This window comes from Muscardinus avellanarius (genome assembly GCF_963383645.1).
Source record: "Muscardinus avellanarius genome assembly, chromosome: 6".
NCBI lineage: Eukaryota > Metazoa > Chordata > Mammalia > Rodentia > Gliridae > Muscardinus > Muscardinus avellanarius.
Genome location: NC_137791.1, coordinates 22,928,686 through 22,942,746, shown reverse-complemented (window position 1 = coordinate 22,942,746; position 14,061 = coordinate 22,928,686). Strand labels below are relative to the sequence as shown.

General features: G+C 41.5%; 2 protein-coding genes across 3 annotated transcripts in view; one reads left to right on the top strand and one right to left on the bottom strand.

Moving 5' to 3' along the window:
* The window catches only part of PRSS48 (serine protease 48), a gene marked incomplete at both ends in the record, with an annotated part of 54,186 nt that extends 50,130 nt beyond the window's left edge, over positions 1–4,056 (bottom strand). The window contains 4 exons of the mRNA XM_080697805.1: positions 593–867; positions 3,322–3,481; positions 3,625–3,657; positions 4,014–4,056. Coding sequence (XP_080553931.1) covers positions 593–867; positions 3,322–3,481; positions 3,625–3,657; positions 4,014–4,056 — 511 coding nt within the window. The remainder of the gene's footprint in view (positions 1–592; positions 868–3,321; positions 3,482–3,624; positions 3,658–4,013) is intronic.
* SH3D19 (SH3 domain containing 19) overlaps positions 1–14,061 on the top strand; it is a gene marked incomplete at both ends in the record, with an annotated part of 191,912 nt that overhangs the window by 50,388 nt on the left and 127,463 nt on the right. The window lies entirely within an intron of this gene.

The window sequence follows — 14,061 nt, the reverse complement described above, 5'->3', positions numbered from 1 at the left end:
GACAAGTTATTCCTTTCAGGTGACACAAATTAGTAACAGAAAAATCCTGTGATTCAAGAAAACCCCAAACAGTGAACGATTCAGAATTAAATCATTTTTCAAATATAGGTTTATTCTCATATCTATGTAAGAGGTAGATGTAATATATTGAGAAGAATCAAGTCTGTTGACACAGAAATGAAGCTTTCCTTTCCTGGCTGCTCTACTCAGGGACATTTTGCTGAGTGGCATTCCTTTCTTGAACACATTTTCTGTTGGTTTTCTTACCTATCTACAGGTTCTACCCAGCTGCAGAGGGAGAGCTCTGTTCTCACACTGAGAAGAGCTATCCTCGCTCTGCATTTGTTGTTCTGTCCTTTTTGCTTTTAAGGGCTTAGCCCTATTGCTGAGTAAGAACAAAAGCAGGTGTAAATAAGCAGAGAACACAGCAGAGTAACTATGAAGGAGGTTGGAGGGTCAAGAAGAATGTGAAGTGTGCCATACCACTGAATAAATACTGAGAGACTGCCTTGTGCTGGAGGTAGGAGTGGAATAGAGAGCATCAGGAGAAAAAGTTGAAGGAACAGAGCTCAGAAAACCTACTTATCCTCACATTGGTATATCCCAGAATAGCCCCATCCAGTCACCCAGCAGGGGGTTGTGTTCTTGAGCTGGATCTTCGATGAGGGCAGACAGATGGGCAGGATGACAGGGCTGAAAGAAACTGGGTAGGCCAGCTCCACCACAGCAACAGCACTAGACATGTTCCCCTGGAAGTCGGGGTGGATGATGATCCGGGACACAGGTATTACAGTCATTTTGGAGTCTGGACGATCAGTGATCCGAAGTGACCCCACAAGCACGTTGTATTTTCTTGCATCCTTAGACCTGAGAAGAAGAGAAGCAGAATAGGCACCAGGGGTTTGTGTCTTTGCCATGGAGTATCATAGCAGAGCCCACCATTCTGGCCATTGCATTTTTCTTCTAGCCCTTGCTAAAAGAAGCATTCGTTCTTTTTTTTTTTTTTTTTTTTTTTTTGGTGGTACTGGGGATGGAACCCTTCTACCTCTGGGGCACACTCCCAGACCTATTTTATGTATTTTTATTTGGAAATAGGATCTCTTACGCCAGTGCAGTTGGCTTCGAATCTGAGCGATCCTCATGTCTCTGCCTCCCAACTGCGGGGATTACAAGTGTGCGCCACCATGCCCGGCAAGAAGCATTAGTTCTTAAAGGAGGGATTATTAGTTCCTTCAGCAAGCATTGTTCTTCTGAGAGACTAAGGTGGGCAAAATCTGGCCTCACAGGGCTTGGTCTTCATGGTTATGTGCAAGGGTATAAAGATGGGAGGAAAGAGAGACCATAGTAAATAAATACAGTTCAAAATTTTAGATTGTGTAAAAGGTTATGAAGAAAACAGACAGGATTTTAAAATAGAGCATAAAGAAGAGAGGAAGAGTCTTTGGATAGGGTTTCAGGGAAGATCTTTTTTATTTATTATTAGTAGTAGTAGTGGTACCAGGGTTTGAACCAGGGGCATTCTGCCTCCAAGCTACATCCCCAGCCCTATTTTTTTTTTTCTTTTTTCCCCTGTTTTTCTTTTTGGTGGCACTCGGGATAGAACGCAGGGGGCAGTCTGCCTCTGAGGTACACCCCCAACCCTATTTTATTTTTATTTTGAAAAGGATCTTGCTAGGTTAATGAGTCTCACTACTTGCTCAGGCCGTCCTTGAACCTGCAATCTTCCTGTTTCAGCCTCCCAAGTACTGGGATTACAAGCATATGCCACCAAACCTGGGTTTATTTTTTATTTTGCTGTATGTATGTATGTATGTATGTATGTATGTATGTGTGTATGTATGTATGGTGCTGGGATTGAATCCAGGGGCACTCTATTTCCAAGCTACAACTACAGCCCGATTTTTTTGAAACAGGGCCTCAGTAAGTAGCTGAGGCTGGCCATGAACCCGGATCTTCCTGTCTCAGCCTCCCAAGTGCTGGGATTACAAATGTGTGCTGCCTCTTCTGGCTGGGAATATCTTTTTGAGGTAGCTTTTCAACTGAGTCCCAAAATACAGGAGTCGACCATGAGAAGGGCTATGAGGAAAAGTATTCCAGACAGGGAATAGAATATGTAAAGGCTATCGAGGAAGAGCTTAGCAGTTTCTAGGAATTGAAAGATTGGCACATGTTTGTAATCCTAATACTTGGGAGGCTGAGACAGGAGGATCATAGGTTCAAGGACAGCCTTAGCAAGTAGTGAGACCCTCATCAACTTAGTGAGATTCTGTTTCAAAATAAGACTTAAACAAGGGCTGGGGGTATAGCTTGGAGGTAGAATGTCCCTGGGTTTAAACCCCAGTGACCAAAAAAAAAAAAAAAAAAAAGAGTAGAATGGGATGAGATGGTAGCAGATAATTGGTGTTCATGACATGGAGGCTGCAGTGAGGGTTTTATGCTAGTTGCCTGGGCAGCCATTGGCGGATTTAAAAGAGGGAGGAGGAGTGACCTGATCTAACCTCTCACTTAAACAACAAAAAACAAAAAAACACTTTTTGTATGTTTGAGAATAGCAAAACATGTTATACTATTACAGTGGACCAGGGCAGCTATATAAGGGTCACAGTATATTTTGCAAGTGAAACCAAAAGGACTGGTATAAGCATTAAATGTGGAGAGTGAGGAAAAGTAAGTTTTCAGTGTTTTTAATGTTTTCCGCGGTGCTGGGGATGGAATCCAGGGCCTTGCGTATTAGGAAGCTCGCTGCCATTCAGCTTGGTTTCCAGTCCCTAAGATAGCAGTATTTCTGCTTTGAGCAACTGGTTATGTTGTTGAATGAGATGGGAAAGAGAGAGAGAAAAAAATAGCTCTCGGGATAGTGGCAGTAGTAAGATTGTAGTTCCGTTTTGCCCCTGTTAACCTTTCAGTTACCCAAATGGAAATGCATCAGGTCTAGGGTTTGGGGCTGGAGATTTCCGTGTGGGTGTAACGTGACACTTAGCCACAGGAAACGGGTGGGTTCACACGGGGAGAGTAGAGGTCTCAGGAGCCTGCCTCCAGAGAGCGGTATGAGGGTACTGTAAGGAAGGGGGCCTCCCTGAGGAAGAGATTTGGGAGAATGAAAACTTCATTTTTATTCAGATGATTGTCAAACGTGAAAAACCCCTGAGCTTGAGAGTAGTTGCATTGACTCGAGAGCTATGGTAGGAAGTAGGTGGACTCACTTACAAGGCACATTGCACTGTGTTGGGCAGTGCAAGATAAATCTGCGTTCAGCTGCAGCCCAGGAGCATCAGTGGCCCACTTCCCTGACAGGTGCCCCGCAGCAAAGCCAGCACTCACCGGAAGCAGCTCGCCACTGTCAGCACCCATTTCTGTGAGATGAGGCTCGCCGAGCAGATGTGAAGCCAGCCGTGGCGGATACTGACCTGCCAGGGCCACTGCCCGACATTGGCCTCTGTGCCTGAGATGATGCCAGTTGTGACTGCAGGTCGCCCACAGACTGCCAACAAAAGAAAGAAAGGCATGGGGAACCCACAGTGCCCCACTCTCCCCTCTGCCCCCTCCCTGCTCTTGCCCAAACTGGAGTCCCTTTTCTTCCCATGGATTCTCTTCCTTTGGTCCATCCAGGCAGGGGTGCCTTACTTGACTCCAAGAGATTCTGTGGTTCTTCTGCACCTAGGGAGAGAAAAGGCAAAATATGGAATTTTTGTTGTTGTTGTTTTGTGCTGGAGACTGAACCCAGGGGGCTCTATCTTTGAGCTCCCTCCCTCCGCCAAGCCATATTTTATTGGGAAACTTAGGGTATTGCTAAGTTCCAGCAACTTGTTGAGTTGCAGAGGCTGGTACTGAAGCTACAATCCTCCTGCTTCAGCCTCTGAGTACTGGAATGATAGGCGGGAACCAAGCCTGGCTGGGAGGTGTTCTTGATAGGTTCTTGCTGCTGTGGAGGACTCACCTTCCCTACATTGTGCAGCCTTCCTGGGGCCTCAGCCCTGTCCCTACCTGGAATTGATGTCACCCCAGGATCTCACCTGATATTCCCAGCAGAAGGAGCAGCAGGAAGGCAGGGCACATGTCTCTCTCCTCAGGAGCAGCACTTCCTGCTTCCTGAACTCCGGCTTCCAGGGAGCAGTGAGCTGGGAGCAGCCAGACAGGGCAGGACCAGCTCCTCCTGTACAGCCCTCTGCTTCACCCCTCCTCTCCTAGGTCTTCTGCACAGCCAGATTCTGAAGGGACCTGAGATTGGAGAAGAGCCGCTGCAGCACCCAGCGGGGAGAGCTGGGGTCTGAGGCGCCCCCTGCTGCCTAGGAGTGCTGGGCTTTCTGTCTGCTTTGGGGGAGGGGAAAGGTGGAAGGCTGAGGATGAGCACTTAAAGGAGCGGGGGCTGAGCCTGGCGTTTTGATGCACACTTGTAATCCCAGCATTGGGGAGACTGAGACAGGAGGATCGCAGGTTTGAGGACAGCCTCAGCTGCTAAGGAGGCCCTCTGCAACTTAGCGAGACCCTATTTCAAAATAAAGAATAAAAGATAGGGCTGCTAGTGTAGCTCAGAAGTAGAATGCCCCTGGGTTCAATCCCTAGTACCAAAAAAAAAAAAAAGGTATGGAACTGACAGGAGGAAAATAAGCCAGGTGGTTTGTTGATCAGTGTTTTCTGCTATCTTTCCTCTTTGCTCTGTTCTCTAGATGTTGTAATCTGCTCTTTATCTTCCTCACTCAGCAGATATTTATTAGGTCTGTGTTGCGTAAAAGATACTGTGTTAATTGTAGAGCAGGATTATAGAGAAGCATGAACCATGGGGCTGCCTACCTTCAAGGACCTGACAGTCTAGTGGGAGGGAGGTAGATTAAGGAGGTAAATTGAATGGCAGAGCATTTATGCGCACAGCACCAGCTCTTCAGCCCCATTCCTGGCTCTCCGTCATTGATTTTGAGAACTTTGTAATTTAAATAAGGTGTGTAATTTTAGTGCTGAGCAAATGATGGTATTTTTTTTTTTCTTTTTGTAATACTGGGGATAGAACCCAGGGGCATTTTACCTCTGAGCTATACCTCAGCCCTTTTATTATGTTATATTATATTATATTTTATTTATTTATTTATTTATTTATTTATTTATTTATTTATTTATTTTATGGTGCTGGAGATGGAACCCCAGGGACATTCTACCTCTGAGCAATACCCCTAGCCTTATTTTATTCCCTTATTTTGAAATAGGGTCTCATTACGTTGAGGAGGGCCTCACTAAGTTGCTGAGGCTGTCCTCAAACCTTTGATTCCTGTTTCAGCCTCCCAAGGACTAAGATTACAAGTGTGAGACACCATGCCCGGCCCTTTTTATTTTTTTATTTTTTATTTTTTGGTGGTACTGGGGGTGGAACCCAGAAGCTTTCTACCTCCGGGCTATACTCCCAGACCTTTTTTATATTTTATTTGGAAACAGGGTCTCACTAAGTTGCTGAGAGCCTCACTAAGTAGCTGAGGCTGGCTTTGAACCTCCGATCCTCCTGTCTCTGCCTCCCAAGCGCGGGGATTACAAGCGTGCGCCACCACGCCCGGCTACCCTTTTTATTTTTAAACAGGGTTTCACTAAGTTACTAAGGATCTGGTCAAGCTGCTGAGGCCTCCCTCAAATCTGCGATCCTCCTCCTGTCTTAGGCTCCCATTACTGGGATTACAGGTATGTGCCACCATGCCTGGCAGGTTGCTGTTTTTAATGACGTAATTATGCTGCCGCTGCTGCTGAAGAAACAGTCATTATTAAGAGTCTTTCCTGCTCCAGGCTCAGCGCTCGGCACAGGAAGATAATAAACGTGTGCCTGGTTAGAAGGACTGAGAAAATGAGAGGGAAATTATACTTCAAAACAGCCAAGGTGGATCATAATATTATAATTATTGCAATTGAAAAATAACTTAACTTGAAGCATTCTAGAGATTAAGGCAAAAAAAAAAAAGATGTGTTACGCCTGATCTGGTAATAAGAATCATGCTCTTCGGTCAGGATATAATTTTTTTCCTCCTTGGCAATAAATTCATTGAGTTTATCACAATATTATAAAAAGCACATTGGTTATTATATAATAAACAGTTTTGGAGGAGACTGAGAAAATTTTTCATTTTTCATATTATTTCTCAATAAATGTGGACACCATCATTTTGAATCATTATCAGGAAATTCTGTGAGGAGAAGAACTTAAAGTATTTATATTTAGTTTGTGTGTGTGCGGTACTGGGGATTGAACCCAGGGCATTCTACATCCGAGGTACACCTGAGACCTATATTTTATTCTTTATTTTGAAACAGGGCCTCGCTAAGTTTCAGAGGGCCTCACCGAGTAGCTGAGGCTGGCCTGATCCTGCTTTCTCAGCTACCCAAATGCTGGGATTGCAAGCGTTCACTACCATGCCTAGTAATGGAGCAGCATAATTTTAAAATTATGCCACATGTTGCTAAGTGTGGTGGCTCTCTTGTAATTCCAGTGACTCTAGAGGCTGAAGCAGGAAGGTAAAAGATTTGATACCAGGCCATGTGCATGGAGACTTAGATTTTTTGGTTGTTATTAAAATTACTCTGAATAGGTAGGTGTAGTGCCACATGCTTGTATTCACAGTGCTTTCTAGGCTGAGACAGGAGGATCACAGGTTCCAGCCCAGTCCCAGCAACTTAGCCAGGTCCTCCCCAAATTAGGGAGACCCTATTTCAAAATAAAAAATAGCCCGGTGTGGTGGCAGCGGCGCAGTTTGTAATCCCCAGGCTTGGGAGGCGGAGACAGGAGGATCGCGCAGGTTCGAAGCCAGCATATCTGGTTCAGCATATCTGAAAGGTGTATATATGTATAAATGTATAAATGTATATGTATAAAATATGTATATATATTCTTTACCTCCTTTCTTGTGCTTATATACAATTGCTTTAAAGTGAATTGCTTTGTCATAGAATTATTAAAGAAAAGAATGTGCATTTTATGTCTGATTTCTATTGCCAAATCATCCTCTAAAAAGATGGCATCAGCCAGGAATGGCTGTGCAAGCCTGTATTCCCAGAACTAGAGCCTGAAACAGGAGGATCACGGGTTCAAGACTAGCCTCAGCCATTTAGCAAGATTCTCAACAACCTAGCAATACCCTGTTTCCAAATCAAAAATAAGAAAAGGGCTGAGGGATTTAATGCCTCTGGGCTCAACCTCCAGTACCACACACATACAAAACAAGATGGCATTCATGTAGTGATTGAGAGCGCTCTTTCTCCCACCTCCTCATTCACATTGATGATTCTCTCCCCGTCTCCCCTTCATTTTGGCCAATCCTATAGAACCAGTAGGAGAAAACTTTTTTTTTTTTTGCAGTACTGGAGATGGAACCCAAGGACGTTCTACCTCCAAGCTACACCCTCAGCCCTAATTTTTATTCTTTATTTTTTATTTTATTTCATTTTATTTTGTGGTACTGGGGATAGAACCCAGGGGCATTCTACCTCTGAGCTACACCTCCAGCCCTAGTTTTTTTTTTTTTTTTTTTTTTTTTTCAGTACTAGAGATGGAACCCAGGAGCATTCTACTTCTGAGCTATACTTCCAGCCCTATTTTTTAGTCTTTTTATTTATTTATTTTTATTTTGGTGGTACTGGGGGTGGAACCCAGGGGCTTTCTACCTCCGGGGTATACTCCCAGACCTATTTTATATTTTATTTGGAAACAGGGTCTCACTAAGTTGCTGAGAGCCTCACTAAGTAGCTGAGGCTGGCTTTGAACCGGTGACCGGTGTGATCCTCCTGTCTCAGCCTCCCAAGCACGGGGATTACAAGTGTGCGCCACCATGCCTGGCCTAGTCTTTTTATTTTTGAAACTGGGTCTCACTGAGTTGTGGAGGGTTTCATTAAGTAGCTGAGGCTGCTGCTAACCACTATCCTCTGGTCTTTGCCTGCCTCTGGAATGCTGGGATTACAAGCTTGGGCCACCATATAACCAGTGCTTTTTATTCTTTATTTGGAAACAGCATCTCACTGAGATGCAAAGGTCCTCACTAGTAGCTGAGGCTGGCCTTGAACCATGATCCTATTGTCTCAGCCTCCCAAATGCTGGAATTACAAGGGTGTGCCACCACTCCAGGCTTCCCAGCCCTATTTTATTTTTGAAAATGTCTCACTAATTTACTGCACATTGGTCCCAACCCTGCAATCCTTCTGACTAACCTTCCCACGTACAGGGATTACAGGTTAGTGCCACCATGTCCAGTTTAGGAGAAAACATTTTAACCAAAGTATACAGCACAAATTTGGGAGAAATAGCTGGAACTGGAGGATTAGAACAATATGAAGATACTTAATTTTTATTTTTTGTATATTGAGTAGAATATTAATGCTTTTCTAAATTTTAAGTCAAGATTTGGTTTAAGCCAGGCATGGTGCCACATGCTTGTAATCCCAGCTTTCAGGAGGCTGAGACCTGAGGATCACAGTTCAAAGACAGCCTCAGCTACTTAAGTAAGGCCCTCTGCAAGGTAGTGAGACCTGGTTTCAAAATAAAGAATAAAAAATAGGGCAGGGGCGTAGCTCAGAGGTTGAATGCCCCTGGGTTCCATCTTCAGACCCACCCAAAAAATAAAAATAAAAAAAATGGTTTAAACAGAAATGGCCTTAACTAATTACTTAAAGAAGAAAATTATGAAGAAAGAGATGAAGAGTAGTAGAAATCATCAAAATTATAAAAGAGAGCAAGTCTGATTTCTATCCTTTTGTTTCTGAAAATACTTCCAAATCTATTTTTAAGGAAAATTTGCAAAGATTCAAGTTCTGCGGTAAACCCTAATGAAGTGTTGATTTCATATTTTGTGAGAGTTTAAGTTTCTGATAACTAAATTGTAAAGGAATTTTTTTGTCAGTACTGATGTTTTCAGATGTTTAAACTTTGACCTGTTTTGGAAGGATGGACCTACTAATAGTACATATTTGATATATGTATAATAATACAGATTCAGATTTGGTATTTTTATTTTTTCATGCTTAGTCTATGTAAAATTTTATATTTATTATCGCCATCCAATTAAAAGTTAAATTTCTCATTGATGTCATGTTAGCTTTGTTTCTCAACCAAAAATATTTGAAAACAAATTTTAAGTATGAAACTAGAGGAGCAAGGAATCATTTTTCTTTTATTTAACTGAAAAAAAAATAAATTGTGACATAGATATAATGAAGATAGGTTTAGGATGAAGGTAAGGACAGACTCTCAACATATGTGTGTGCTTTGGACACCTTTATTTTTAATTTGTACTTGTCAGCACAGTAATTATATACCCTCGAGTGCTTCATAGTCGAGCATTCATGTAAGTACACATCTGCTTGAATCTTAGAGCAGTCTTGCAATATGCACTTAACTGATTTTGAGGATCACTTTTAAGTCTTCGAATAGAAGATGATAGAAAGTTAACAGATGGCCCACCAAGGATATTGAGTTAATAAGGCAAAAACTTAATTTAGTTTCTTTAGTTCTTGAATGAAATATTTAAATCAGTATAAATTCACTTTAAGAAAATATTGAAGGCTGGTGTGGTGGCACACGCTTTTAATCCCAGTACCTGGGAAGCCGAGACAGGAGGATTGCAGGTTTGTGACCAGCCTCAACTACTTAGTGAGGCCCTCTGTAATTTAGTGAGATCTTGTTTCAAAAATAAAGAGTAAGCACTGGGTGTGGTGGCGCACACTTGTAATCCCCGCCTGTAATCCCCGCCTTGCTGGTTTAAAGAGACCCTGTCTCCAAATAAAAATATAAAAAATAGGTGTCTGGGAGTCTAGCCCAGAGGTAGAAGGGTTTCCAGGAACCCCAGTACCACACACACAAAAATAAAATAAAATAAAAAGAAGGGCTGTGGATGTAACTTGGAGATATAATGCCCCTGGGTTCCTGGGTTCAATCCCTAGTACTACCAAAAAAAAAAAAAAAGAGTATACTTCTACTTAAGCACATTATGTTTGCCTTTTGTTTGGTTTGGTTTTTGCAGGGCATTGCTAGGCAGGGAAGATGGAGAAAAAGAGGCAAGAGGAAATTTACAGACCCTACATACCTACATACAGAGATTTGAGCCTGTATCTTTCATTTGCTCTGTGGTCTTTTTACTTCTCCAAGTCTGTTTTCTGTTGACCTTTATCCGTCGAAGAATTTCTTAATACTCAAAGCAGTTTTTCCTAATAATTTTAGGTCTAAAAATGGTACTGACTGGATTATGCTTGTTTGGACATGTAAAAATACTTTCTTGTTAAATTAAGTTTAATCTATATTTAATGTTTCCTGCTGTACTGGGAGAACTCTGAAGCAAGGATCAGAAATCAAATGACATGAATGCTTTCTAATTAGAGAAATCTTTATTCCATGCTAACCAAAAATATATCAGCTTGTCTAATCAGCTGTGCTTAATTCTAAGCACTAAATTTCTGAATATTATGGGTATAAACACTCCAGCCATTTCAGAAATAGACTTTGCAGATTTTCACTAAGAACAGTAAAAAGAAATTAAGAAAAGTAAAATATTTAAAAATATCTTATTGCCAGACAATGGTGGTGAACATCTGTAATCCCAGGACTTGAGAGACTGAGACAGGAGGATCACAGGTTTGAGGCCAGCCTCAGCAACTTAGCGAAACCCTATTTCATAAAACAAAACAAAAAGGAATGGGGTGTGCTTCTGAGGTAGAATGCCTATGGGTTCAATCTCTAGAACATATATATATATATATATATATATATATATATATATATATGTAAATATAAATTTACATAAGGATATAAATATATATCTTATAGCTAAAATAGGAATGAAAAACAGTTTCTGCTGGCCAGGTGTCATGGCACATGCTTGTAATCCCAGTATTGGGGATCCTGAAAGAGAATGATCATATCTTCTTGTCTTAATTTTTTTTTTTTTGCAAATTGTGTTTTCCTTAGGTTAACAGGCATGTTGAACGCTCCCCATACCACCCTATCAAGGTTTTGAACAATTTATCATAAAGTTTCAGAAGTATTTCCCCATGTTCATATGCTACTTGGGTGTTTTTTATGGTGAAAAAAAAATCTTTACTTTTATTGGCCCCTTATAGCGTCACATTATAATGCAGCTCACGCTGATGATGGCACAGCGCTTGGTGGGCTTCCTTCCCCGGCGCCCTCCCGCTCCCCTCTTCCCCTGCAGGGGGCTGAGGTTGACATTGGTGTTCTCACCTAACACACAGTGTGGATGGAGGGTTTCCTTCATGGACTCTCTCTCCCCCCATCCCCCTGACCACCTCTCTGGATCCCTGGGAGTTTCTCCTCCATCATCTGGAGTCTACTAAGGTTTTTTTTATTAAACAAAGAAAACCTCTTTCATAGTGTTTTGTTGAGATGTGAAAAGATTCTGCAGTCACGCCTTGTTTGCTCTAGACCTTAGTATGAAGTCAGTTTTTGCTCCCTAGTGATTAAGTTCAGGAGTTAATGTCCATTTCACTACATCACAAAGTCACCGGCCTCCCTCCCAGTCGATGCTTGCTGGTGACTTGAGCATAAAGCTTTGGGAATTAAACTCCACAATAAGGTTGTGAAGTACACTGAGATTTTCCTTCTTGGAAGAGGCTATAATATTTGCAGATGTATTTTTTCTTCAGTTCTTGTAGCAGGATTTGAAAATATCCCTGTTTATGGTTTGTCTGCTTAGCAGCAGTTCTCACAGCACACAAGTTAGACCTCCCTGCACTTGTATCAAAGAAGGGCAGTTTCCCTCGACACTTAGGGAAAACAAGTATGTTGGGGTGTTGACCACCCAGCTTCTCCCCGCAGTCGCCATGCTTAGGGAGTAGCCTTGCAAACATGTAGTATAGATCTAGGGTCTAGCTCACGCTTTGCTTGTATTCAAAGTAACATTAGTAAGTATTAATGTCTTGAGGAGTCTTTATACTTATTGTCTGCTTTAATTTCTTGTCCATTTTCTCCTGGGAGGCAACAATATAATATGAGCTCCTAAAACAGCTAAGAACTTTATGTCAGAGGCTGGGGGTGTAACTCAGTGGTAGAGAGCTTGAGTATCATGCAGGAGGCTCTGGATTCTACCCCCAGCACCAGAAAAGGGGGAGGGAAGAAGGAAGGAGGGAGGGACTTCATGTCACTTCCTTTGTATGTCAAATATGAAATGTGTATTTATCCCCATCTTTGTTTTGAGAGTCCATGACAACTTGACTCCCACATCTTAACCCATTTTGTTCCATCATCCCATATGTAGAATACATATAAAATCTTAAATACAGTATATATAGAATATAATTATATAATAAGCATATAATTATAATTATAAAAATACTAACGTAAAATATAAAAGTTCTAGACTATGATTTCCAGCCTATATTATTGCACCTGAGTCAGTATTGAAATAGTCACAGAATTGAAAAGTTGGGACTTAAAGGGTTAATGATACTTATAGAGGGAAGTAGAACACGAGACATTTCTTTTTCAATTTTTATAGTATAAAAACTTAAATGTTGCCGGGCGTGGTGGCGCAAGCTTGTAATCCCCATGCTTGGGAGGCAGAGACAGGAGGATCGCGCAGGTTCGAAGCCAGCTGTGCTGGCTTCAGAGACCCTGTTTCCAAATTAAACACACACACACACACACACACACACACACACACACACACACACACACACACTCCCAGACCATATACATATATGGTCTGGGAGTGTAGACCAGAGGTAGAAGGGCTTCCAGGAACACCAGTACCACCAAAAAAAAAAAAAAACAAACAAACAAAAACCTTAAATGTTAAGGTATAATGACTTATTCCTGTAATCTCAGTATGGGAGGCTGAGACAGGAAGATCACAGGTACTTAGCCAGCTTCAGCAACTTAGTGAGACCGCCTGCAACTTAGACCATTTCAAAATAAAAATAAAGTAGGACTGGGGGGATAGTTCAGAGATAGAATGCTCCAAGGTTCAACCCCTAGTATCACACACACAAACAAAAAATTTAAGTTTTTATTTCTAAATTTATTTTACAATTAATCATAGTAGAGTAGTATGAGCTTAGATATTAAAAGTGTTTGGACACAGATTACCAGAGAAGTATAGATTTTGTAAGTGTGTGTGTGTGTGTGTGTGTGTGTGTGTGTGTGTGGTACTTGGGATGGAATACAGGAGCATTCTACCTTCCAGTTACACCCCCAGCCCTGTTTTATTCTATATTTTGAAACAGGGCCTCTTGAGTTGCTGAGGTTGGCCGGGAACTTGTGATCCTCCTGTAATCCCAATACTCAGCCTCCCAAGTACTGGTATTAAAAGAGTGTGCCGGCACTCCTGACCCTATACAGATTCTTTATTACAGCTTTATTTGCTCTAAGTTGATTAGCATCATAAAGATTGAGGACAGATAATCACTGAGTGGTCTTCTTTATTGTACTGTTTCTGGGAAAAGGGAAGAAAAGTTTGGGGATATTCTTTTCTCTTGAAATCTTTTTACTGTTTGTCTAATAGAATTACCTCACGTAATTATCAGGGTAGTCTGTCACCAGGAGTTATTATTGGGAAATTTCTTCTGCGTATTCTATGTTCCCTCTTGATTTATACAGCTCAGTTGTCCTAACAGTGCCAAATCTATGTTTAGCTTTGTACCTTTACCTGGGAGATTTTCTTATGTAGCTTTTATTGAAAGATCATTTATCTTTTTTATTTCCCATGTATCATATTTAGAGATTTAGAATCTTAAACCATTCTAGTTAAATATAACCCCCTTTATTATTAAAGTGCTTATTACAGAGGCTGTATGTCTTAAAATATTATTATTAATTTGCCAATCAACTGTCACCCCAAAGGTATAAAGAATCATAGAAAGTCATCCTTCTAAGTACACCGTCTCCTTTCCATTCTATAGCAATTTTTCATTTTTATAAGCAAAACTTCAACTTATTAACAGAAATGTGAGCTTTTGCTTTCATTCGCTATTTTTAGAGATACATAAGAAATGTGCTGTTCTAAAAAGCCATTCAGGGTTTGGAATTGGTGTCAGACTGAGCCGGATTCTAGTCCCAGATCTGCTCTTTGGCTGGTTTTTGACCCTGGACAG